The sequence below is a fragment of the Nilaparvata lugens genome, chromosome 2, assembly GCF_014356525.2.
Source record: "Nilaparvata lugens isolate BPH chromosome 2, ASM1435652v1, whole genome shotgun sequence".
Classification (NCBI taxonomy): Eukaryota; Metazoa; Arthropoda; class Insecta; order Hemiptera; family Delphacidae; genus Nilaparvata; species Nilaparvata lugens.
In genome coordinates, this window is record NC_052505.1 from 64,895,194 (window position 1) to 64,923,189 (window position 27,996).

General features: G+C 33.7%; 1 protein-coding gene across 4 annotated transcripts in view; it reads left to right on the top strand.

Annotated features, from left to right (window-relative positions):
* The window catches only part of LOC111047722 (serum factor response D), a 282,522-nt gene that overhangs the window by 221,839 nt on the left and 32,687 nt on the right, over window positions 1-27,996 (top strand). For all 4 annotated transcript variants that reach the window (XM_039422459.1, XM_039422461.1, XM_039422462.1 and 1 more), the window contains one exon: window positions 14,174-14,267. In XM_039422459.1, coding sequence (XP_039278393.1) covers window positions 14,174-14,267 — 94 coding nt within the window. The remainder of the gene's footprint in view (window positions 1-14,173; window positions 14,268-27,996) is intronic.

Sequence of the window (27,996 nt, forward strand, 5' to 3'; positions counted from 1 at the left end):
TAATTTTATAGTCTTCCCGTTTAACGTAATTTTTTGTCATTTTCTGTGTTTTTCGAACCTCTGTGTCTAATTTAAATATTAAAACCGCGTGGAAAAATTCCCATTGGTGGACTTTTTCTTATTAGGCACAGGATTGGTTCTTGCCCAAATGACGTGGTTCTTCTTCTCAGAAGAAGACCAGGTGATTTCCGCTTTTTGGGAAGAAGAGACACTTGCCTTCTGAGAATCGAATTATCAGGACCCGTTTAATTTGTCCTATTAAAATTAATGTTTAAATGGTTTCTCTTCTTGTTAAATGTAATATATCCAGTGTGTTAAATGTGTAGCTCCTCTGTAGTCTTGTGCTCTTAAATTAATTTGGAAGGCAAGTTCAATTTGTATAAGCTTATTCCTGAGGAAGAATTGTGAAACTAAATCCTGGGTGACGCCATTCCACGCCAGATCTTCAAGTGAAATAAAATTATTAAGTGAATTGGGGCCCCACGATCGAGTTGGTGAGCGAAAAATACTTATTCTATCCAATCAGTGAATTGAGAAAGCTACAATTTTCTATCAATTAATTATTGTGAAAGAGTGCAGGACTATATCCTCCTATAATACCGTGTAACCCCTATTAAAATCCTAATTGCACTATATTACCAAGAACATTCATTTTATTATCTCATATCAAGAACATTTATTACCAAATTTTGAAAACTCTATTATTCCAATTTGTCAATTATTTAATTAATTATTATTATTTGATTCTTAACGATTATAATTCATCAATAAATTTGCATAATTGTTAACCAGTTTCAGTAATTTCTCTAATTAGATCCTGCTCAGTTCGGTCTATAATTACCATATTGGTTTTCCTCTGTAGGAATTATTTCAGGTATTGGAATATCAATATTGAATTTACTTGTTATTCATAAGAAATAAATTACATTCGCTGTGCTCGGGTTTGAATTGCCTGGAGATATTGGTAGGCTATCACGCCTGATTCTCAAGCAGTTTATATCATAGTACGGCGGAAATATTATTTCTTGTGGAATTGTAGGATATCCTGGACGGGTGTAGGCAGCTCTGCCGGCTGATTTTTTATCCGAATTACAGGTGTTAAGCGTCCAGAGGCTCTTGCGAATCCACAAGATTGGCGCCCGAACACAAGACGGTGAAGGAGAGGGAGCTTATTTCATCTTAATAATCATAAATTTATTTCAGAGATCGACTTATCTACGCTTGAGAGGGAGCAGAAATATAAATATTTCTTTTCAGTGGAGTCGTGGGTCGCCTAGCCATCAATACTCTGTTCAATATTGTTGTTCAATTTTATTTCTTAATAATTATTGATCGAATTGAGCAGGTATTTTTTGTTGCACTAATGGGGGCTACACGGTGTTACTCTGATGTATTAATCCCTGAAATGAACAAGCTTGAGGTAGTCGATTTATTTATTAATTTGTGATTGTTCATACACTGGATATTATTTTGATTGTGTTGAATTTTATGTTGATCATTACGGTATATTATATTGTAGAGTATTATTGTATTCTAAAACGTATTATTGTCGCGATTTTGTCTTGCTTTGAAGTTGTGGGAATTAGTCAGCGGTATTAATTCTTAAGAACTACAAGATAATTTGCACTGACCTGATTCTGTTATTCCAATTTGCGCGCACCACTATCATTCACTCACTATTTCTCACTTATTGGATTTCGTCTACACTTCACTTTTTGGGAGAATCATGGCAAACCCCGCCACGGAACTGGATGGGTCTACCACATTGTTTACACCGGCAGATCCTGTCTCACCCGAAGCTCCTCCAAAACCGGCAACCAGCGCGACTTCAGTTGACTTTGAGCGCGACATTCGAGAGCGTTTGTCATCGACTCAGCTAGAGGAAAGTCAGCCAATACTTAATTCGGTGCAATCATCACCAATCGCCAACATCGATCGGCGCGAGGTAGATCGTCAAACGTCTTCCAATGATGTCGTTGCTGCTGAGTTGGAGACCAAACAGCCGCAGAAGCTGCCATATCTACCACCTGGGACGATCGAAACCATACTTGAAGTTTTCAAGACCACTGCTGCTGGAATAGAAAAGAAATTAGAAGAAACCGGCAATAGATTGGACAAGAAAATAGAAGAAACAAGTAATAGTTTGGACAAGAAAATAGAAGAAACCAGTAATAGATTGGACAAGAAAGTGGAAGAAATGACCGCAAACTTTTTGCAACTCAAAAGTAACGTTGAGGATTTACATCGAAAAATGGATGAAAAACAAATTGAAGCTAAGAATTATACAAATGAACAAATACAAACGGTGAGAAGTGAATTTGGTGAAAGAATTCTAAACCAACACCGGGAAAATACTGAAGCAAATGGTGAATTGGAGAGCAAGATTACCCAGGCCAATGCTAAGCTAGCTCAGAATGATGTGAGGTTAGGTGAATTGGAGGCTCAGCAAACAAATCACACGGCCCAAATAAACCAGCTGAGAGCAGATGTCACACAGAATTCAGCTGAAACTTTAAATCCCGAAGTAATTAAGGGATTGAAAACTCAGCTAGATCAAACTAAAGCCGAGTGTCTACAAATAAAGAATAGTTTGGCTAACGTTTCTGGTGGTAATAATCATAATACTGGACAAATCTTGTCATCTTTACCAATATTTGATGATACTGAGTGCACCATTCAACCACGGGCATTCATTCAGCATTTGCAGGTCTATTTCACTCATGCACCTCTGCTCTTTATTCTGTGAGGAGTGATGGGGGGCTTGTGCACCCATCCTCTCACCGTAGGGATTTTTTGGATTCTGTGCATGTGGTATTATCCCACCTCTGTACTTCCTTTGTAAGTCTGACTGGGCAAAAATCCCGGGACCTTAGTTTGTGGTTTCTGGCACCACTGCTGCGGCACAAAGCCATGCATATTTGTTGTAACATCATGCTTTTTTGTGCAGATTGTTGTTTGGCGGTGAATTTTTTGTGATAGACCCTAAGTCGTAGTTTTAAGTTAGCATATGTCATTGTACCCTTCTTGATTGAAATTAGAAAGCCTTTAATGGCCTAAAACCTTTCTAATTTGGGGGCTTTATGTCAGGATACAAAGCCTATGCCAGCATATTTTCTAAAATAATGTATAATTGAGGCATAAATCAAATGTACTCACGTCAAATTATGTAAAACTCATTTAATTATAGTTTTATTAAATTCTTATAGTATTATTTCGTATAATTTACCAATTTATTGTCAGAGTCATTCGTCAACTGCCTACCAATGTTTGTTTACTTACTACCTTATTTTCAATAATTAGGTTAGAGTGAATTGCGCCAAAATTGATGACAAGCCTTATCTGTCAGCTGTTGATACTGCCGGCTACTGTGCTACTGTGATATCTCTATATTGTCTGTTTTCATTTTAAAACTAACTCAAGCTTGTTCATTTCTGCAACCCCTGTTTATTTTCTGTTTATCTGCTTTAATTTTATAGTCTTCCCGTTTAACGTAATTTTTTGTCATTTTCTGTGTTTTTCGAACCTCTGTGTCTAATTTAAATATTAAAACCGCGTGGAAAAATTCCCATTGGTGGACTTTTTCTTATTAGGCACAGGATTGGTTCTTGCCCAAATGACGTGGTTCTTCTTCTCAGAAGAAGACCAGGTGATTTCCGCTTTTTGGGAAGAAGAGACACTTGCCTTCTGAGAATCGAATTATCAGGACCCGTTTAATTTGTCCTATTAAAATTAATGTTTAAATGGTTTCTCTTCTTGTTAAATGTAATATATCCAGTGTGTTAAATGTGTAGCTCCTCTGTAGTCTTGTGCTCTTAAATTAATTTGGAAGGCAAGTTCAATTTGTATAAGCTTATTCCTGAGGAAGAATTGTGAAACTAAATCCTGGTGACGCCATTCCACGCCAGATCTTCAAGTGAAATAAAATTATTAAGTGAATTGGGGCCCCACGATCGAGTTGGTGAGCGAAAAATACTTATTCTATCCAATCAGTGAATTGAGAAAGCTACAATTTTCTATCAATTAATTATTGTGAAAGAGTGCAGGACTATATCCTCCTATAATACCGTGTAACCCCTATTAAAATCCTAATTGCACTATATTACCAAGAACATTCATTTTATTATCTCATATCAAGAACATTTATTACCAAATTTTGAAAACTCTATTATTCCAATTTGTCAATTATTTAATTAATTATTATTATTTGATTCTTAACGATTATAATTCATCAATAAATTTGCATAATTGTTAACCAGTTTCAGTAATTTCTCTAATTAGATCCTGCTCAGTTCGGTCTATAATTACCATATTGGTTTTCCTCTGTAGGAATTATTTCAGGTATTGGAATATCAATATTGAATTTACTTGTTATTCATAAGAAATAAATTACATTCGCTGTGCTCGGGTTTGAATTGCCTGGAGATATTGGTAGGCTATCACGCCTGATTCTCAAGCAGTTTATATCATAGTACGGCGGAAATATTATTTCTTGTGGAATTGTAGGATATCCTGGACGGGTGTAGGCAGCTCTGCCGGCTGATTTTTTATCCGAATTACAGGTGTTAAGCGTCCAGAGGCTCTTGCGAATCCACACTATATAAACAATAATATAGTTTCAGATAACAGAATCATTTGAATGAATAACAGGATTTATAATCATTAGAACGAATAATTTCATCAATAATGACTATTCAATAGTAACAGGAAACAATGATAAAACAAAATTTTTAATGAGTGCTTGATTGCTAAGTTTGGGAGCTCTGAACCTCTTTAAGCAGTAAAGCATGACACATGTATTTTCTTAAACATACTATTGTTTTATACGTGATTTTCTCTTCTTTAAAATAAGCTTATCTTCATGAATACTGAACCATTTCTCACATCTATGGTGCACAGCACACCTTCAAATTTCTGTGCTCAGATTCTGAGTTTTATACTTCCACCCTAGTAGGATAACCAATACCGGTGGTTGAGAATCCAGATTAGTACGAAACAGTTCCCTCTCGTTCTTCTGTCCTCCCATTTTCGTTCTGCAGTTGCAAAGAGCGGAAGAACCATTTCATCTTCCAAACATCTGCTCCGAGATGCGTTATCCCAGTGTCACAGTGGAGGAAATAACGTATGTAAAGAAAAGAAAGATTTCCAGCTGTGATGGAGATCTGTAGCAGATGAATGTTTCAGCAGAAAGAGTGAAGGGGACACAAAAAGAGAGAGCAAACATAGAAATGAGAGTGGGCTGAAAGGTAGTTCCAACTTTAAAGTAGTTTTCCAAGGTGGTTGAAGTTTGACGGTTGAATAAAACAGAAATAATAGGCTTCTCCATCTTGAAATTTACCTGGAGTTGTACAGGTATCCTGAGTTTGTTTAAGAATATGGGTGAGATAGAGATCCTAAACTAAGACTTAGAGGTGAGATCAGGCTGTGGACAGCTGGAGTTAGTCTGGTCTGTTTCAACCAGCTCGCACCAGTTACTGAGAAGCCGAGAAATCCTGCTTCTCAGTAATCTTGCCTACTTGCCTCTACCAAAGACTCTACGATTTTATGATAGACAATGTACAATATATCGTAATCGTATATTAAAAAATTGGACGATAGTAATACTGTATGAAATACGATAGGACAGTCTTGTACTGTTTTCGATTTTAATAAAAAGAATAGAACTGCAGACAGTTTCCTGTTAACCAAGAAAAACACCTTCGTATTCTAGGATTAAAAAATAAGATTTCTAAGAAGGTTGAAAGTTCAGATTGAAGAATTATTGAGAGTGTTGTCCTTATTATTTGATGTCATTTACATTGGAATAATTTTTTTCAAAGCAATATTATATTCTTTATTGGAATCTTCTGTACGTGAAGAATTCGTTGTCGATTGATGGAATAGATGTTAGAAGGAGTTTGTCTAATTTGAATTTTTTTCTAATCTATTTGATACTATATAGTAAACAAGTAATAGGGCATCATTAACAAAGCCATACTTATAAATTTCATTCACATCGTGATTTTCCATATTCCAGATAATATAATAACAGTGGTCCAATCTTTGGAGATTGTTCAGCTGTAACCTGTACTACACTCACTCCTTTGTTCAGAATCTCAACCAATTCTAGATTCAATCTTTTTAAAAAAAATGAAACTAGATACTGGAAGAATGAAATAGAATACAACGTCTTCAGTTTGAACCAAAGACGCCGTCACAATAAAACTAGTTATAATACCTTTGTGGTCATCTTTGAAAAGAGTTTTGTCACCGACAAAAAATAAACTGGAAAAATTGAAATAAAGTGAAGTGAATGAAAAACACCTTGGGTGAATACACCTTGTCTGTAGTTGTTTTTATAATGATTATTTTCTGTCCTTTTGTTGATACTGACTTCTGCTTATCATGTAGGGGAATGTGGAACATATGAGATTTGTGATGCGAGAAGAAGGATTCTGTTGTTGGATTTGAGTCGTGATTTTGAGGAAATACAAATCTATTACCGGTAAAAATAAAAATTCCTAGACCATTAAACCTTTAGAATACAATAATTTAGAGTCCCATGTTGAGTGGTTGAATAAATTCTGTTGTTGCCATAAGCAAAATATAACATCACTTACACTTACAACAGGCATATTATACCAATACCTGGTGATGAGCTGGAATTAGTAATCTGAAATATACATTTAGCTTATTTCATTTTATCAAGTTAATTTGTGAGTTGATTAGTAACGATGCTGAACAGTTTCTTTGGAACAAAATAATTCTATATTTGAATAGTCCGCTATTGACTGTTGTGTGATCTTCTTCAGGAAACAATTCAATCATCTCTCTACAATGAGGAATCAGGTCCACTAGATAATGATGGATTTATCGGATAGTTCATCTGATACACTCATTATATAAATTATAGTATTTCTATCCCATTTAAATTCTTAATACAACTAATTAATGCAGATTACCTACTGTTGCAAAAACCTTGATGTTGATGGACGATTGCCCTATTGATTTATATCTGTTCAATTATATTATCAACTATCAAGGTCTATTGATTTGTATAGCTTAGACTTGGGCACAATCCATCAAATCACAATTATTATTGTTATTAAGTTTACCAGTATAATTTAGAACTTACTGAAGTGAATCTATCGCTGTTATAATAATGTATTCTAATTTAAATAAATACTAAAAGTACACAATTAGTATCGCGCATAATTTTTAATTTTCTCATATTTACAAAGTATCAAGATTTTCACAAGTTGTTTTCAATGATGATAACAAGACCTATTTAGCTGTAAGCCACTGAATTTCAACGAACCGCTATTGCATTGGTGTGAATCGAAGCTGACGGGTGCAGCCTGCAGCCGCATAACTGCATTCAACTCAACCTTGTAACAGCGACTTACAACAACACAGCATAACAGCTGTTCGGCTGCAATAGGCACTGATGCAATTTCAAGGCGCTTATCTTTGCTACAGCCAACAGCTAAGGACACCCAGAGGGCGGTGGTTACTGATAGTGCTGTCTGACTCAGTTGGCGCTAACCTAATCTCCACTGGGCGCTAAGCTAACCCATTTAACAGCCACGAGATAGACACAGAGTGGTCACGACGATTTGCTAGTGAATTAGTGAAAGATTCAATTTATTAAAAAAATGTAATGAAACTCAGATTTTTCTAGCATATTGTTCAGTCTCAAGAATTATAGTGTGAAAATGTTTATAATGAATGCTTACAATATTTCAGACATCAAAGACACATTATTTTATCAAAGAAAACATCTACAATTCATATTTCTCTTTTCCAACTCTCGTATTTTTCACTTGAATATCGAATTCAGGTGTCATAAATAAGTGTCGACAATAATGCTAGAATATCAAGTTAAATGTGACAGAAGATGATGCCCGTCATGATTTTCGAACCCTTATTATATCAAAGTGAGATGGCGGTCCGTCAGAAAATATTAAATTCGTCAAATCATTCATTCAACAACACTTGTTTGTGAATACTGTAAAACATAAGAAATAAAATAAATCTTTTATCTTTAGATTCCTAGCATCATTTAATTTATAACATTTTATCAAACAATTGAAAAACAAGATAGAGGGGTGATGTCATTTTCAAAAAAAAATCTTCAAAATCAGTTGAGTATTCCATTTCCATAAGAAGGCTGTATACAGGAGCAATAGTGGCTTTCACTAGATATGGCGGCAACGCTGAATTAGAAATTTCCGGAACTCGAATATGTACATGCCATTTCCAATGTAACATTCTATACATTCGATTACATCTGTTTCCAATTCCGTGTTCCGCTACAGCTATAAGTGGACGCTTAGTGGATGCTATAAGCATAGATCTGTGTTTACTTGTCTTCAAATCTATATTGTCCCCGTGTGCAGCGTGCTATGTACCTAAGTTTTAGCATAGATCTAACCATGTTCAGTCATGTTTACTTAGGTTCCAGCATAGAGAAACAGAATAAATTTTATTACCCAGTATAATTGAATATTGTGATTAATATTCGGTTCCTCTACTGTTTTACGATGCTGATTTTGCTACAGTGTGGTGGCTGACGTCTCGTTGTTCGCACTGTTCTTATAATCTGATTGTAAGCTTTACTCCAGCAAATGCTGTGCTATGAGCTGTGGGCTACGTAAAACTGGGAAGTGTGTCAGTGTGTCATGCTGTGTGGCGCATGCTTCATGCTCCGTTGTTGCAGCATCGTGCAGCTGTATAGATGCAGCATCCTTGGTTATGGAAAACATTGACCAGAAAATGTGACGATCAAAATGATAATGGCGTCAGAATGGCAGCCAGACATCCTTCACCCGTCTGTTTAGACGCCATCTTTTTTCATAGCCAGAGGTTTTTGATCAGGTCACTCCCGTGTTGGATGGGCACGTTAAACTGTCGGTCCCGGCTGAAGTATGATAGTCATTGACGGCTTAAATTATACATTCAGGCGAGGTGAAACTTCCGTCAGGGACTCCTCACCAATAAAAGCCATACGAATGTTATTATTAATGAATGAAACACTGTTGCTGTAAAATATGTAGAATTTTGATTGTAAGCTGAAAACTTGGAAATATATTCTACGGTATCGTTTTTTATTCGTTACAGACAATCTCACAGTGTATGTTTCTCATCCTCTAGGAATAGATTTACAAGTATCTTCTCAAAAGATGCACAATAGAAGATCACATAGAAGACAAGATAATAATTTATTGAAAAATAGCAGATCAATACAATCAACTCAAAAACAAAATCACCTAATCAAGCTTGATAATAATCTGAATTGAGATTGATCTTCAATCAACCCTGCCTCTGATCACCAATTGCTGATTGATTGATTGTCTCCCAATGTCTTGACAAACCAATCTCAGTTAGGTACTTCCGCGTAGTCTTTTGAGCTTACCATGCCAATGGATAATAATTATTATTATTGAGCAGAGTTCAAATCAATAATAATTTATTAATCTGGTAATAATTGATTTGACACCATTATTGATTTTAGAAGCCAAATTGGCAAGCATTGTTTCTCCTTGCATCTCAGTCCAATAAAGTGTGTCATACTTCAGACTTCAGACCAATATAACATGAATAGGTCATTGGGACAATAATTCTTTCAGTAAAATTCATTTACATTTTACAGATATAGAAACAAATGAAGAAAAAGTAATCTTAAATTAGTGTAACCTATAATTTATTATATAATAGCTACATAATAATAATAGTACGAGTATAATAAATATTATATAAATATATTCGGTTTGATCAATAGTAAAAACAATATAATGTAGTATATTGCTGATAGTTATCCTTTAAAAATATCTTATTTTAGCATGCCTTATATTAGCCCTCCAGATGGTCTCAGATCCTAATTATATCATGGGCGTTAAAATTGGTGCTTTTTTATTCATTGTTTCACCTTATACTATACATACCTTGAAAGAATGTAATTTAAATTTTTATCACTGCTTATTACATAAATATTTCATTCATATTAGTTATTCCCTTGCAACCACAGCTTAACATAAAGAAATAATCGTCAATTTCATCCTTATTAATATTTGTTTGTGTCCATTTCTTTAGAGTTCAGAGTATTCTTAATATACTGGTGCTACATTGGAAATTGAAAGAAGGTTCTAGATCAGAATTCTCAGTTATTTTTTGAAAGCCTTGGAAACCAAACCTCAGCCATTAGGTATTTTCTGGTCTAGAATAAGTGGAGCACATACGAGTAATATACGTCGTACTTTGCAGCTATAACCCCTATTTTTAGAGTCCTGAACAATGATGCTTTTGCTTGTCAATAAATATTATGATTCATCATGTACATAGTATAAGAGACACTTGGTTCTATTTAGATATGAATAAATTCATTACATGTGGTTCAACACAAATGTTTAATCATCTTTCAAATTAATCGTCTCATGCGCTTTGAAGATTGATATAGGCCTACCTTAGAAAAGTTGTTGATTTTGCGTAGTGATCTCTTCCATAGTTATAACTCAGTGAATCTTTCAAATAATACAGTCAACATAATTTATTTGCTGTGAGTTGGTGAGTGTTCATAACAATCAATTTATGAATTGTGAATTACCGTACTTATTTTTTCATAATCTAACTTTAGGCGATACCTATAGAACAAAATAGCATCACATTTCTCAATTGAATAGATAGATGTAAGTAGATTTGTGGAAATAATTCTAATTATATGAATCACCTCTATGTGATAGAGCAGGATACTCACTGTTTATTATTGATAAAATATCTTGGTCTCCAGTTTTGTAAAAGAACTAATATTTACACAATAAATATTTACATATTAATGCATTACAAATATACGAACAAGCAATCTAATCAATAGAATATAAATAATATTAAAAAATAAAATATATGAAATTTACTACAAATATGAATAAATTGCATTTTTCGGAAATTAACCTACTCAACTATGGGAAACCCATGTTAGTTGTAGTAGTAATACATTAAATTTAGAGTGGGGGTGCAAATTATACATTGGATAAGTGAGCTCACATATTGTTCGAAATTATGTTTTCTATATTAGTCTATGTCTTCCAGTTGTTGTGAACAAGTTTTAACGACGCATATAAATTTTCTTGAGTTTTCTATTATCTTGATGTGTACAGGAAGTAAATTGTGGAGTTTTGGTGCTAGGTGGTTGAAATGATCACAACTAGTGGTTAATCGCAACTCATATTATCTGCAACTTTCGGTTAAACTTTCATACATCGCTAAGTAATTAATGTATTCAGAACGTGCTTTTGAGGAATTCAAAGTACTGCAGAAAACGTGATTCATGCATCACGTGGTGTAGAACGATCGTACTCACAGTATACCTTCCATTGTGCAACAGCATCTTATGAATCTCATCTTCTTGAATATTGAGAGTGTCTGTCTATTCAATATCGATTTGTTCGTGAATCTACGAATAATCAACATTTCATTCCAACGTTTTGAAAATGTATACTCTAATTGAGAATTAATATTGATGTGGCATTTCAACAGAATCAATACTAATTATCAATTGTTGTTGATGATGATGATGATGCTAATTCTAAATTAAACCATCAATCTCTGGTATAAGATTATACCACAGATCCAACCTTAGTTTACTAAGTCCTTGATTATACCTATGAAATACCAAGATGAGAAATAGTCTAAGATATAGATATAACTGGCCAATGGAATTGATCCATAGAATATGCTACATTAAAATTCACCAAATCAACTCATTTATTTGAAGAGCTTGTGTCATCAAAAATAATTTTAATAAATCAATAAATAATCTTGTTTATTGGTCTGGTTAACTTTAGCCTATTTGAACATTGCGTGATCACAATTTTGTCTGAGATATGATTGTCGCCGTTCATGGTCCACCTAGAAATAGAAATTGGGCCACCTTTGGGGACCGTGCTATGTATGCTGCATGCTGCACGTCATGCCTCCATAAAACACACGGAATATTAAAATAGACTACAATCAAAAGCTCCATAAATAACAATATTATTATTCTACATCATCAATGATGATGCTTGCATGATTCATCATTCTGATTGATTTTACCAGTCTCGTAGAAATTTTCATTTATTTATAGTATGGCTTCTATTAGTTATGCTCTTTTATTTTCGGATAGATTTCCTCATCATTCGTTTTTATGTAAAGAACAGTCATCCAATGATCCAGAAACATGAAATCTGGTATTCCATATGTATGTGGATCGAGCTGTACCAAAACTTCAAAGTTTCAGAAAAGAATATGATTTTCTTTCCCAAAAAAGTATTTCCCAGCTCCAATTACTCCAATTTATTAGAGAAACAAATTAACATTTATTTTTATCAACTCATTCAATATCACATAATAATAATAATGATAATCAGAACCATCTACAGTTGTAGATCATATTATAATTATTAATCTGAATCTATTATCTGAAGATAATATTACTGTTTCCATTTATCAGATTACCATTAAAATATCAGGATACTGGAAAACTGTACAAATTTCGCAGTATCCGTTATCAGAAACTTGAAATGGCTTTCCAAGGTAAGAATAATAAATATTTGATGACATCCAATTGTATCAAATTCTTGGTGACAGCACAGGGAATCAAATAATAAAATCGGTACTTATCGTATAATCAATGTTTGAGCTATAAACTTTTTATATTTTTTATAATAGAATTCAGTCAAATTGCACTGCTTTACTTCTGTCTCTTTATTGTCAATAACTTATTCATTACGTTATTGTAGTAGCTACTTAGTTTGAGTTGAGTTATCTTTCGTCAATGATACATTGAGAACAACAGGTTGGATCTGGTGACATCAGCTCAGTTTGAGCAGACATTCAGCATTAGCACAGAATACAGCATATTGTAGAATATTGTACAGCATGTTGTATTCTGTGCTACGCGAACTTTCTGTGTTGTATTCTGTGGCATTAGCTAATAATAGAAGGTGCATTGGTGGAAAAACTTACATGCTTTGACTGGCGAAACAAGTTTTTATATTCCTTGAGGAGCAACGACCTATTTGCGCACAAATCACAACAGACAGAGGCTTCTCTGTTCCTCCTCATCGAATGCTTGTCGATGTTGAGGAAGGCACAACAACTTGTTGATACAACGTTGCTTGTTTATACTCATGATGGTATCAACAAGAATAAGAAAATTCATTATTGCAGTTCATTCACCTCAACTGCTGTACTCTGAGCGCCAAGTTTGGACTTGATCTTGAATGGCTCATAAAATTATGCATTGGATTTCAATGCAAAGGAGGCAATCCATTTCAGAATCTAGAAGTATGAGAATTCATTTTTGGGAACGTCGTGCCTGAAACACAAATTAAACGTTAGAGAATGTCAAATTTGCTGGGATTGCAATGCATTGAATAGTTACATACTAAAATACAATAAAATTTATCAAGTACCCTTAATTTTATTTAATCAGATCACAACCAGTTTCAACTCATTATAGAGCCATTTTACACTTTAAAATGGCTCATTATTACTCTAAAATTTTCTAATTTCAATTCCTATAATATTATTTTGTAAGTGCTCCAAAGAGTTGGATTCTCTGTTCCAATGCGAATGCTGCTTATTGCTCATTCCAAATTCAATTTAGATTATTCATCATACTGTTTACTGTATTATTGAAAATGTTTCAAATTCCTAGTATTTTAGCATTCAGATTAGCATCAATAGTATGTCGATCATTCTTCTGTATTATTTAGCTGTTGTGGGCGTGTTTTAAGGCTGAATTCTACAATATTCCACACGAATATATTATCAAGTTTTTCTATTGCATCGTTACATGTCAAGAACAAATCTATTTTGAATTCATATCAGATAGAACTCGGTCTAATCAAATCAGTAATTAGTGTATTCACTATGAAGAAGTATACCGTAGGGCTACAATAAATGTATGCCAACTATCCAGAGGATCAAATGACGTCATGTTTTTAACCAAACAAGGTATTAAATTAAATCATCCAATATATCGATATCCCACTGTAGGTAATTAAATGTGGAATGACGTCAGAAAGACAAAAATTGGTCTAAGCATGCTCGCTCAACCCTTCTTCTATGTCCATGAATGAACTCGAATTTACAAATGATCTTGAAAAATGACTTTCCAAATCGGCAAAATATATTCTAATAGTAAATCTTTTTTCAGATGATCCCAATGAAACGCTATACATGGTGTTTGGTGTGCTCATTGCGATGGTACTGGTTGGTATCATTATCGTTCTCCTGGCAGTCACCATCAGGTATGTATCATTTCAACCATCAAACATCAAAATGGTTGAACATTCATAATCTTATTTGTAAAAATTAAAGTTTGGAATCTATGCTACGTCTTATTTGGGAGCATATCTTATCAGATATTTCTCATAGCTTTAACTTTATGAGATGGTTATTTTTAACTCATGAGATGGTTATATTGAGAGTGAACTTTGCATCCATGAAAGACTACTTCTCTACATTGAAATCATGAGTTTACAGTGTTGGCTTATTTTTTCAGTTTTTTCTATAGAATTCATGAGAGTAGTTTCAAAATTTTGAATTTATATTTTTGTGTTTAATGAGGTTTTGTGTTATGTCATGTAAATTATTTACTATATCACAGTAAATTGAAACAACTGTAACATTGATCTGTGTTTGAGAAATGAGTACTATACACTCCTCATTCAAGAAGCTATTCTATTAGATGATGAAATAAAAGATTTATTCCACACCGATTCGTGATACCAATTTTTATTGAGATAATAAACAGTAACTTGATATTCTACGTGACAATCGGCCCAAGATAGACGGTACTGAATGTAACTTCACTTTTCTTACTACGATCAATGTTTCGGAAGTTTTTAGGCGATCACTGTTTTGAGGATTTCCGGTTTACAACTTTGGTAAACAGTAGAGTATATCAACTCTGTTGCCAAATTTCACAAGCAGATAGTCTTTTAATACCGAATATCATGTAGGCCTACAGCTTGAGTTATGGAAGAAAAACTATAATATGTGAAACATGATAGAAGAGGGTCAATTGGATATCTTATAACATAAAACAAAATTTTTATTATCTACATACCCCAATTTTGCTTTTTCAACCCCACCCCCACTCACCTATCAAATTCATGTTATAGGACCATCCATAGGAAGTCCGAAATTTTGTCAACCCCCATTTCATAGTCCTGGCAACGCTACCTCATGATGGTGATTCCATATCGTGGATATGACATTTGTTGAATGAGTTCCCATGTTCAGCAATCTTTTCGCTATTCAGATTTCAGAGCCAAATATTTCAACAGACAACGCCCCATCAGCACTCTTGATACAGGCTTAATGATTACACAGAAGAAAATTAATATAATATCAACTTATCGATTTATAAAATGAAGTAGCCGCTAGTGAAATTAAAAGTATAAAAGTTGAGAAAAAATGAGTGGAGGTGTCATATTTGCTGAAGAATTACTAGTGAGTAGATTCACGTCACATCAAGCGTAGTACTGCACTGACTTGTCAAATCCTCCCTCACAGCGTGTTTTCAAAACTGGAAAAGATCCAGGGGCGCTTGTAAAGCACATGGACCAGGGCCGATAAATAACGAGGAATGATGGCTTCAAATGATCCTTATCGTTCCACTTCGAAATTCAAATGACAGTGAAACTTGGTAGGAGTAAAGTGAAAGACATCTGTCTCACAAGCGAATAAACAAGGAGGAATGAACTTGTCTTCAGAAATAGTATCATACTTTGAAGTGGCAAATTCAGAATTCAACTTATGGATGACCTAGACATGATTGGTTTACAATCAAATAAGTCAAAAGTGTTGAGCAAGAGAAGATGATCAAGCTATTTTTTTTAATACTCAAATTCTGTATATAATACAGACATTTTTTTAATACTGAAATTCTGTATTCTGTGGGAAGAAGATCATGTCTGAAGAAGACGATGTGTGAAGTACATATGTTGAGATATACTTCTCAGGATATATGATTATTGAGAAATACTTAAGCCTAAATGAGGTATTGAACAACTTGATGATTTCAGAATGGATGAAAATCTGTGATTGCATGTTTATAAAAAATACACCACAACTTTATAAAATGTTGAAGATCAAGATGAAGGACTGGCTGATCGAAAAATCCTTTTACAGTGTAATGGAACTTTTTGAATTGAGTGGTTTTCAAAATGATGTGATTCTTATCCACTTTTCGTATTGAGTTATTTTTTGCCATTCTGATATCGGAATATTCTTCAGAATATAATGTACCAATGTAAATTTGACTATGTATTTGGCTTGTGTCTATATTGTATTATTGTACAATGCATGACATCAATAAAATTGAAATTGAGTATAAATTGAATAATAAGGAAATAAGCAGGGAAAGTTATCGGAAATTTTCAAGGAAATTTTCCGTATTTTGTAGCTGAAGCAAAACCCACTCTGTTAAATTCAGCAGTAAATCAGAGTGACTTGAGTATTAGAAAACTTATCATTCAACGTCTTGAGCTCTTGCACTCTTCCTTATCAGTACTTAATGAGTTTTGCACGGTAGTTTCACATGAACGTTCTCACAATTCTCAGTGTTAGCGTCTCTCACACTTTTGCTGTTGAGAAATAACACATTTTTCCATTGTTGTCTGTGAATCCATTCAGTTCCTTGTGTAGTGGGGAATCATGGAAGTTTTCGTCATTAGAAAAATTAGGTCCGTCTGTGAAGGCTCCAAACGCAAGACTTATTATTTCAATGAAATCAAAGGAGGCCGCCTTTCAAATTATAAGTAAGCTATTCAATAATACTACTTATATTTGAATTGAATTAATATTTTTCACCTCAGTGTATAATAAACTGATAATGTCTGCTTCTCTTTCATTACTCACATTGTTTTTAACCATCATTGTTTTTGATGCAATAAATGGATAAATTATATGTTAAATTAGATACAGTTGAAATCACTTCAATGATGTAAATTAGAATGCTTAGGAAAACTATAATTTTCCTTAAATAAATTGATGTAAATTAGAATGCTTATGGAAACCATAATTTTCCTTAAATAAAGTTTGGTCTGTTTTTCAATAAAATACACATGATCCCAAATCTATTCATATTCCAGCTTCTTGAATGTCAATTATACAAATATTTTATTTGCTCATCTTCATACTGCTATTCAATAATAATTATACTCGAAGTCTTGTCAACATGATATGTTGTATAGTAAGGCCTTTTAACCTTGTGATGAATAAAAATGAGTATTGATACTGGATTGATACTTGGCTTTAGGACTCCTGAGATGTTTAACATTTTCAAATAGGAAGGTTATTGACTGGTTTCTTCAATACCTCATAATCTTTTCGTGGCACGAATCGTTCGTTACTGGTGTTGTTATTAAAATGACTTTTAACTCAGATTCAGAATTGGAGTCTGGAGTAGCCATAAATTGTCGAAAATTTCTTATGGTCTGATAATTCAGAACAATCACTTGAGGGGAATTGATGATGTGTTTTACATCATCCAGAACAATTTTTAATTTCAAAACGGATCTAGCTGTTACAGTCATTATCTTGTGTGCCTTATCACAACTCTGTTTACCAACACGTAATTTGCATTAGGCGAATATCCTGATGTAAAACATTATTTGAGATTAACTCGAGCATCTGTTGATTGAACGAAGATTAAATATTGAACTTGTACCTTGTTACAGCTTTTGACGCTCAGTTTGGTTTGACAAGGTGTGCAGATCAGACGAACAGTGAATTTGTTGAACTTACTTTTGTTTGTTTTTTGAAAACGTTCTGGTTTGACTACAGTGAGTTTGTTTTTCGACTCATGTATTTTCTAGAGTTCATTGAGATTTATAATCTCGAATGTTCATCTATTAAAAAGACAATCCGTATTTGCCAGTAAGTAGAAAAATTGAAATGTAATATTTGTTGTATGAACTTATGAATTTTATTGAAACGTCCAATGATCCAGTTGAAGTTGGAATAAAAAGTCATGAATTTAAACCAATAGTTCTCCATTGCCTGGAAAGTAGCTCAATGGAATCCTTCAAATTTGAGTTTAGAACAGAGATTATGGAATGTAATTTAGACATTAGAGTGAGAGTCCTACTCCCTGGTTTAGAACTTGTTCTAAATGTTGAATATCATACAATTCTTTGCAAGTAATGCACAGGTACACAGTAACAAATCTTACACTTCGAAAAATGTGCATTTATTATCTCTAGAAACATTCATCAAATTGAATTCACCTAGTAAATTTGAGTTTTTTTTTTAATAGGATGATAATCTGAATCTGAACCATGATAAATATGTTCGAATTTCTCTTATAAATGTTAACATAGAAAATGATGGGAAGATCTCATGATATCAATCTTCAGCATATGTACAATGCATTCATTAATTGCCTTTATAGTAGTGTAAAGAATTGATCAAAGCTGAATTTTCGCAATTCAAATGGGTTATTCAAGGAAACCGTTCCTTTTGACAAGACATTGAAGATGTTCTATTCAGTATCCTTTCTCTTCTTGAGCTTCTTGATCAACGGATAGCGATTGTTTGTACGTTAGTGCATGACCTACCAGCAGTTAAAACCGATTGTTCGTCTCCAACTTTCAGTTGTCTAGCCTTGAATCAATACGATACAACTGGTTCTGAACTGAGGAATGGCCTTCTCACTTCTCATGCAGAAAGTTTACTTCACTCATCCTATTACTATCCTTGACTACATATTGAAAAAACCCGCGAAAATATTATTCAGCCTTATCGCCAAATACTGTATTATTAAGCCTATTATTTATACTAATTCGACTAGTGATGATGGAATTATCAGCTTATAGAAGCTATCTTTCTACGGGTTTTCCAATTTTGATGTGGGGAAAAATAGAGGCGAGCAAAGTTTTACACTCACCTTGAGACTGTGAAACAGTGCAGTATTTCAACTAGACCAGTCGGTTAAAAACTAGAGGTCAAGTTATAATTACTGTATTAGGACAGAATTGAAGACATAAATGAATCTATAATGGAGATTTTTGGAGAATTGATTAGTAACTTCAATGCAAATTGTTTATTAGTAACTATTGCAAAGATACAAAATCACATATATTCATTCAAAATTATTCCTTTTCCTCAAAACTCAACCCAAAATCATCAAGCTATTCAAGTCAATCAACTTATTTGAAACCATCACAATATCCACCACCCTTAACTTGGAAAAGAATAAATAGCCATTTCTTTATTCAGTAATAACTATTAAACAACCCATGTGTGAGAATTACCCCTCTCCTCATGGAATGGCTCTCTCTCCTCTCTCTATTGGTGAATGCTATTATTAGAATTAGCTTTGAGGTTACTACATCACTCAGCCTCGACCAATCACGTGCGTGTACACGCAAGTGGTTACACTACAAGTCTACGCCCACAAAACTTTCTCATTTGCTGATTCGATAAAGTCATTCCATACATGAAGACGACTGACTCCACATCGTTTAACTATATCTTGAATGATGTCGATGACCCCGAAATAGAAAAATAGGAAAATAATCTTGTTTCATCACAAGAATAAGATGGAATAAGAAAAATTTAAATTGAAAAGAACGGCAGTATGGATTTAGTGATTGAAATGATAGTATGTTATTGATTTATTTATTCACAGTAAAATATTTTTTCCAATTCACCATGGGGATGGAGACTACTAGCCCAATTTTACCTAATTACCACCAATAGCTTCAAAAGATCTTAAACTTCAAATTTCTATGAACTTTGCCGGTAGATTCTGTCCATCTTCAGCAGATTTTTTTTCAATCCACTCCAGCTTATGAGTTCAGTAATTTTTAAAATTATAAACATGTAAAATTATAAACAAGCAAATATTTCAAGGACCACTGAAACCACATAATTAAAAATATCTAACTCTCAACTATAAACTACCTATTTCAACTATTAACTTCTGATTTATTGTATTATCTTGCAAGCTAAAGTTTGACCCATCCAATTTTACTCCAGATATCTTGAAACTGAACATTTGAATTGGATAATATGATACATTATCACTCACCAAAGCTGGAGGCTTAAGGCAATTGAATACAATAGAGATAGCATTATTCTTATTGATTATCAAATAGCATAGAACATAGAGGCATTAATTTGGGATTCCCCTATCGAAAATATCTCGATTTCGATTTCCTGAATATTTAAAAATTGGGACTAAGTAAGTTATTTATATAGCTCACCAAAAATCAAATATCACCAATATTAGAATTTAACTATACCTTATTAGATTTAGATTGGATTTCCCTACTGATAAATTTTTATCACTTCAAAAATTCATTCTGCAAGATAATCTATGTTGAGTTACGTCAATTTCTCTATGTCAATGTCCCATCGACTGATCGCCTTCTGATATGGCTCCAAAGAGTAATGAATTATTTATGATAGGAGGCTGAAATACATGGTTCATCGGCGGTTCACAGCGGAGCGCTACGTCAATGCGACCATCAGTTTCTCCTTGAACAGTTTATTTGTCGCGCACACATTCGAAATTATTGTTATGCCACGGCCAGACCCAGACGAATAGAAATGCCATGTCCAACTTAATTCATGAATCGATGAATTTATGATTTATTGGGTTGCAGCGACCAAAATAGACTTGGTCACTAATCGATAACAATCAATCTGGTACAAATGTTGTTGTACCACTGTTGGCCATATAACATACGTGACGCCAAACAAACTAGCTAGGCTATCTTATTTGACTCAGAATCCAGGGTTTCTCTATATATAATCCAATTTGTCTCGTCATTTTGAACACGCTGACCTTCTTTGGTCCCCCCTCACCAATATTTGATTTGAAATTCTGATAGCCCCCCTCCCCAAAGAATTTTAAGGATGCGTCCAAACCCCCTTCCACTCGTGGACACCCCCGCATCTCTATAAACCCCTAGATTCGTTATGCTTTACTTGCTTCATCAGGCAACGATGATGCTAATAGTAATCTTTGATTTTGTGAATATTACTTGCTTTACATCTGAATAGCTTGTATTATTGAATAAACTTGCTACTTTCTTGTTTGCACAATGATCAATCTATCAATTTTCATCTAATTCGATATAGCAACGACTGATGACAATATTTTATGTGTTGATATATAACGGTAGAAATAATTTCCAAGAATCCAAGTCACCAGATAGAAATCGTTGTCTTTTCCAAGTAACTTGAACGAGGTGTGGAAATGTAAATGTGATATCTTCAAATACAATTCTCAGAACAGTCAGCAACCAAGTTATTGCGAGAATCAATTCCACCCAGACATGCTGACGTTCCTTGGATTAGACGGATACCACTAAAACACGAAAACGTTCTCGTCTTCTTTCTTGGGCGAACTTATTTTTGGAAAGGTCTGGAGAATGAAGACAGCAGACTGCGAGTCGCTGTTGTGAGATTCACTTCAAACTTTCAGACTTCCTTGTAATTAACATAGAAACTTCCTATTTAAATATTGCTGACACTGAAGTGAATTCCACTGGTGAAGCTTCGTCATTGGGCATTCGGCCAGGAAAATTTAATTTTCATCACATTAGTGACAAAGTGCAGTCAAATTCAAACTAATCATCCTTAACGTCATCGGTGTAATCTCAACGCGATAATAACAATTCATCAAATGAGTAGATATGTGGGAGATTATCAATCAAGTGTATTTCTGGCAGTTTTTAAGTAGTTAGTGATGCTAAGAATAACAATAATTTACCAGATAATTTAGTCCTCCTATCAAGACGAGAGTAGCCTCTGGTTCTAAAAACACTGCAACTGAATGAAACTTTGTGGATAGTTTATCAGAAAATGGAGTTGAGAATATTACGATAAATATTAGTTTCAAGATGAATATTAATTTCACTCTTAAAACTGAGACTGGTGTAAATTTCTGTAACTAGATCGTGAATTCAATGGGCATTTGATTCTGGCCTGCAATGGAGACTGAATAGCAACAACGGAAGAATAAAAATTTGTATCTACTTGTTGACTAAGAGACAAAATAGTTGTATGTTTCTTCAATTAACATTGTAATCGTAGTTTTTTAAAACGATGAATACATCGTATGTTATGAGTATATCATCGCAAAAGTGGTCAGTCACTTTGTAGTTCTTCCATCCTGGCCTTCGAATTTTCGAGATAAAAAGGTAGAAGAAACTTATGTTAGTCCATTGTTGACGTTTTTGGAATTTTTAAGATACCTATAAGAGGAATTGTGCTAATTGATAGAGCAAACGTTTTTTCAGTGAGACAAAAACACGTTATAACCTTTTTCAATTCTATAATTATTTTCTTACCAAACGTATGAATGAAAACATGAATTTGAAGAAAGCAAGCAAGGATTTAAGTCAATTTAAGTCAGACAATATTTTCCAACCATTCATTGTAAGCGACCTTGGGATGTTAGCTGCTGTCACTTCTACCTCTTTTAATATTTTCACACGCCTCAAATCAAAGCTGTTTCTCTGTTGAATAGACATCATGTTTCACACGCTGACAGCAAAATTGCTTCCAGCTTCTAGTAAATTTGCATAGGAAAGAACTCTGATCACGAAATTTTAATAGACAAAATGCCAACTTTTAAAAGAACATTGAACATTTTAGCTTATTCTCTCACTGAGTTGTCGACCAATCTGTAATATTTATTATCATGAAGTTTACGTTCCACGTGGGATTGGAAATTTTCCGTCCAGTATTATAATAATAAAGTATTGTAATAGTTGAAAAAGAATGGAAGTACTAGGTTGACTGAAGTTTGTGTTGGAAACTGGAAGAATTAATGAGTGTGAAGAAGGGAGGTAGTGGCGACAAAGGAAGTTGTGGTGAAATAGGAGGATGAGGAGGAAGAGAAAGAAATGATTAGAGGTGGAGGAGGAAGGGAAGTATCAGTAGGTGGTGGAGAAGTAGCAGTGGGCGGACAAGAGGGATTCAAAAATCGGAGTACAGTAGTAGCAAAAATCACTCTACTAAAGTCTCACTCATAAAGATATAAAATAAGGAGGAAATTATGGAGAATTAGGAGATGAGAGGTTACTGAAACACAAGCGGGAAGAGATGGCAAAGAAGCTGGGTGGGTGATGATGAGTTAGATGGGAAGGAGGATGAAGTCGATGATAAATAGATGAAATTGGATCTCTGTACGCGAAAAACCATTATCTTATTTCACTCATGAAAGTTCAAATGTAATACTAATGATGTTTCTTTCAGGCAGTTAGGCACTCAAGGGAAATCACTTGAATGGCTTTCAAGGGTCCACCACATTTAATTTTTAAAGTACGTATTTACGTCAGCAATTTCAATTGACTCCTCTCGACAGAACATTAATAGCTCACGCTACATAAACTTGGCTAATTTTAAAATATCCTCTGACGTAAATAACATATTAGCGTGTCTGAAACTTTTAACTAACAAAATAATAGCGCACGTTTTGTTGGTCTGGTGTTGCTTTTTACTAATTGGTTGAAATAATGACCGAAATAGTAGTTGCTCAGAACAACGAAACATTGGGAGTGTATGATTTTTTTATAATTGATTCAAGTATCAGATTTATGTCTGTATGTTGAAGAGAAGCTAAAAGTGGAAATGAGATGTATCCTCTTCTCAGAAGAGAATTTTCAATATTTCACTTCTGACTTCTCCGTGTAATACTAGACTGTCATCATTCATCCAATAAGTTTATTCATTCAATTCAATTTCATTTCATTTACAGTCACATGCATTAAAATATTTCAGTGAAATATCAGGTAAAACATTTATTATCGTTAAGCCTAGTTTCACGAATAAGGTAGACGTTTTGGAGGTAAATTACCCAATGCATGTTAAAAAAAAAAAACATGAAACTTGAAACTTAGCTGAACTAATAACGGTAAAAACTTGTAACGTGTTTGAACCGAACCATTTTACACCTGCTTGACATTTATTTCAATCTGTAATCAGTTAGAGTAGTAACTCCAGTAACTCCATTTTACTCCAGTAACTAGAACACTTTCTGGAATCGTGAAAACCCGGTGAATTTCGATTGGCATTTTAAACAAATCAACGCGATACGGTAATCGAAAGTAGCAGAAGATGTAGAATGTAGATAGAATATTCATTCTCAATCTATTTTCCCACATGCTCAAAACCAGTAAAGAACATATTCAAAATGTATAATAATAAAAATAAAATTCATAGCTCTGCAATTCTTCAGCTCTTTAGTAACTATGTGGTTGTTGAATAATACAGTTTTTCAATTTCACGAGTTCCACTAGCATATTTTCTATGCTGCCCTCGGAATTAAATCTTCCATTTATGTTGAAATATAATCAATGACATTCCCTGAAAGTCAGATCACTGAAAATAGAGCAAATATTCATCATTCAAAGTATAATAGACGTAGGCTACTTTCAAAAATTCTGTTAAAATTTCATTTTTCATAAATCTAGTGGAATTTAAAAGAAAATAATGGAAGTTGATCTTTGAATAAAATTTAGTTATTTGATAAACTGGTAGAGAATACCTTTTTTCGTAACTCTCATTGATAGTGCACCACGATAAAGCATGAAGGTGATAATACTGTACGACCTTTCGTGGCGTCAATTGCCAAGTGTCATCCATTGCATGCATATTTCGCATAACGGTCGAGCATGACCTGTCCCTATAACGAAACTCTCATTGCATAAATAAACTGCCGGCTAAAAATAGAGAAGCAAGCTTTAGCCATTAGCGAGATTGACTGACACTCAAGAGTGTTCGGTGGCTCAGAGCTTAATCCAACAGATTACGTGGCGCTGGACTCAGATCAGCTACTCAGGCTGTACATGAGGTTATATCTTCAATACTGGCTATAACTATAGGCTGAACTACAGGCAATATCTCAGGCTATACTGGCCAAAAACCAGAACTTTTCTTTTTCAACAACGTTTTGAAATAAGTAGGTAGGCTATTGAGTTCTCATCTCAAAAAAAAAAAAATCTAAATGAATTCATTGTTCCGTACTAGGACGAATGATGATAAAATTTAATTTCAGGTTTCGATAATCTGATTCTTCAAATAACTTATTTCATTCACGGCAAATGGAGATTATACCTACTTATAACATGGGCTTTGCTCATAGAGCTTTATTTGGGCACTGACTATACTTGTCTCTTTTCCTATTTATTAGGGTTGAAATATGAATTACTCAAGGACTCAATAAAATAATATCAGTTATAATATATACCAATATTATAATTATCAGATATTATAATACTATAATGATAGAATATATCAGGATCATCAAGATATCAATACTATATTCACTATGTACTGTCCAGAACAAACACATCTTATAAATAGATATAGTTTTATAATAGATATAGTCAATAGTTTTGATATAAATAGCATCCTGGAGTAAACAGGAGTATTCTTATCACTTTTGCCTATGTTTCTCATGATATTTACAGTGGGTTTCCCATCGCATAGGCCTATCTCCCTTGAGAAGTGATAATTTTCTTGAGTTCTAGAAACTAATATTTAAAACCTAAGACATTCTAGAAACGTGTGATGACAATGGGAAGAAAATGAGATGGAAAGATAATTTGAACTTTATTTACGTGTTTTATTAAGTACTTCAGTCTAAAATTCATGAATCTGACTCAAGACCTTCTGAATTTATGTCGTCAAGATAAAAAGAAAGAATAGTAGCTTCCACTGTGCAAGGTCAAGTCAATGGCTGGAAAGTATATTTACAAATAAAAGCTCAATAGAGTTTGAAGTATCCTGCTCTTGTCCTCACTAGCACTACATAATGCCATGGAATAAGCATTAAAGGAAATCTGTAGGCCTGCACTCTCTCTCTTTCTATGATCATGCCACAACTCTGTTAAATTATTATACTCAAAGGATTGTTGCACTAAATCAAACAAATTACAATAATTTGAAAATAAATCAGTCGTTACTTTTCAGAAATTAAACAATTCTGTGTATAAACTTACTTTATTCAAAGTGAAAACCTGGGCTGATGTTTTTTTATTCAATTAGAATAAATCGAATTCCACATATCATTCTGATTATCCTCAGAAATATTGCTGGAAACCGTAGCTGTACATTCTCTGTTGAGCATCGATTCCTTCTTGATATCAGCTTACTGAAGAGCTGAAAAAACATCATTTGTCAAGGATGATATTTGACTTTTTCAATCCAATCCAACTCCACTCTTGAATTTATTAGTGAATAATATTTCACGGAAAATGTACTCCAATGAGCTTCGAATAGCTGTAAGTGTGTAAGTCACCTTTTGATGAATATTGCAATATGCAAATTAGCTTGTACAGTTTTCTTATTACGTATGTTGACGTAATTATTCAAGATTTCTACAGCAGTTCTTATCATAATCTTCCCACTCATTACTGATACATACTCAGTTATTTATGGCTCAAACTTGTGTTATCGTTCAATTACAATTCTATGAACAAGTCATTTCCTCCCAGTGATGGAGATAAATTGTTTGTCAAATCTTATATTTATATTAAATAATAATTATGATTACGACTTACATAATTCTGTATACCATAGTTAATATGAGCGAATCATGCATTTATTCAGTGAGTATATTTCTTAAACACCCTCATGAAGTAAATTGAAAAATATGTTTCAAATTATCTAATTGAATCATTATCAAATTTTTACCAACAATATGTGACTACAAAACATATTCCAAGGGTGCCGAATAGTTGAAACCGTAGTTGGAATACAACTATCATGATCAGTTTGGAATGAAAACTAGGGAGGAGCAGGAGTTAGAGAAGAGAATGAATAATAATTCAAGGTACTTGTTATCTGATTTTAATGAATACAAATGAAAATACTAAGATGAAACAAATTAAAATAAGATAAAAAAACAATCAACACTATTTGAATAGCGAATAATGAATGAATATTTGAATAATTCATAATGAATGGGAATAATTTGTATTATATTGATGGAAATAATCACGCTCATCACAATGAAAAAATAATGTTGAGATGCATCAAGAAACAGATGAAAAAAAATTATCAAGACTAATCGCACAATTAATTCATCATCAGTCCCTTTTTTATTGAAGATTTGAATTTTAAATAATCATTTATTTTCAATATATAATGGTGAGCCTCTCTTATCTTGGTTCACCTTCAAGTAGGGTGGAAGTGAATAAGGGGGTGAGACGTTAAAAAATTGAGAATACCTGACGTAGACAGGTAGACTGGATGAACATCTTATTGAATGACATTTTCGATATTTTCTTTCGTACGGAAAATGATGAAGTCACAAAGTTCTCTCTCACTTCTCTAATGGCTCAGAAACTGCGTTGCATAAAATCGCAGAGTTCATGTTGACGATCTTCATAAATCTCCGCACTTTTTAACAATGACCGTTTTCATAAAAACGAAAATTTAAAATAATCTGTGTCTATTATTGTTTGAATGCAATTTGGTTAGAAGCCAGGCTGGCCGCAATCCATGCACACTTTGGCGTCTGCCAGAGTCCTTGCGGAAAGATGTCTGAGTATCTGTTTCACAGCAGTTTTGTTACAACACTCGTCTTGTGAAGCTGTAAAGCTTGTAAAGTCCTGTGAGCTTAAGCTCGGCTTGTTTCAAGTGATTGTCGTAAATTTATGTGAGTTATGTCTCTACCTCGGCTAATGAGGAGTGGCGTGCGTTTCAGGTAAAAATGATCTGTTATTTCAGTGAATTATAGTACTATAAATATTTCATCCTTTGCTATCTTTGTGCGTTTATTGATAAGTTGACATTGGTTCCATTAAATGTATGTAGCGATATTTCATGGCCTATTGTGACGTTTTTTTATTGGTTTTGTTCTAGAAACAATCATTCATATAATAATTTCTCTTAATATTTTGTGATTTTTTCACTGGGTTTCTTAATGTTTCTATTCATGTTTGAGTATTGAAGCAGTGTATAGCAGATGAGAATGCTTTTTGATAAGTGTAATGAAGAACGGCTTTT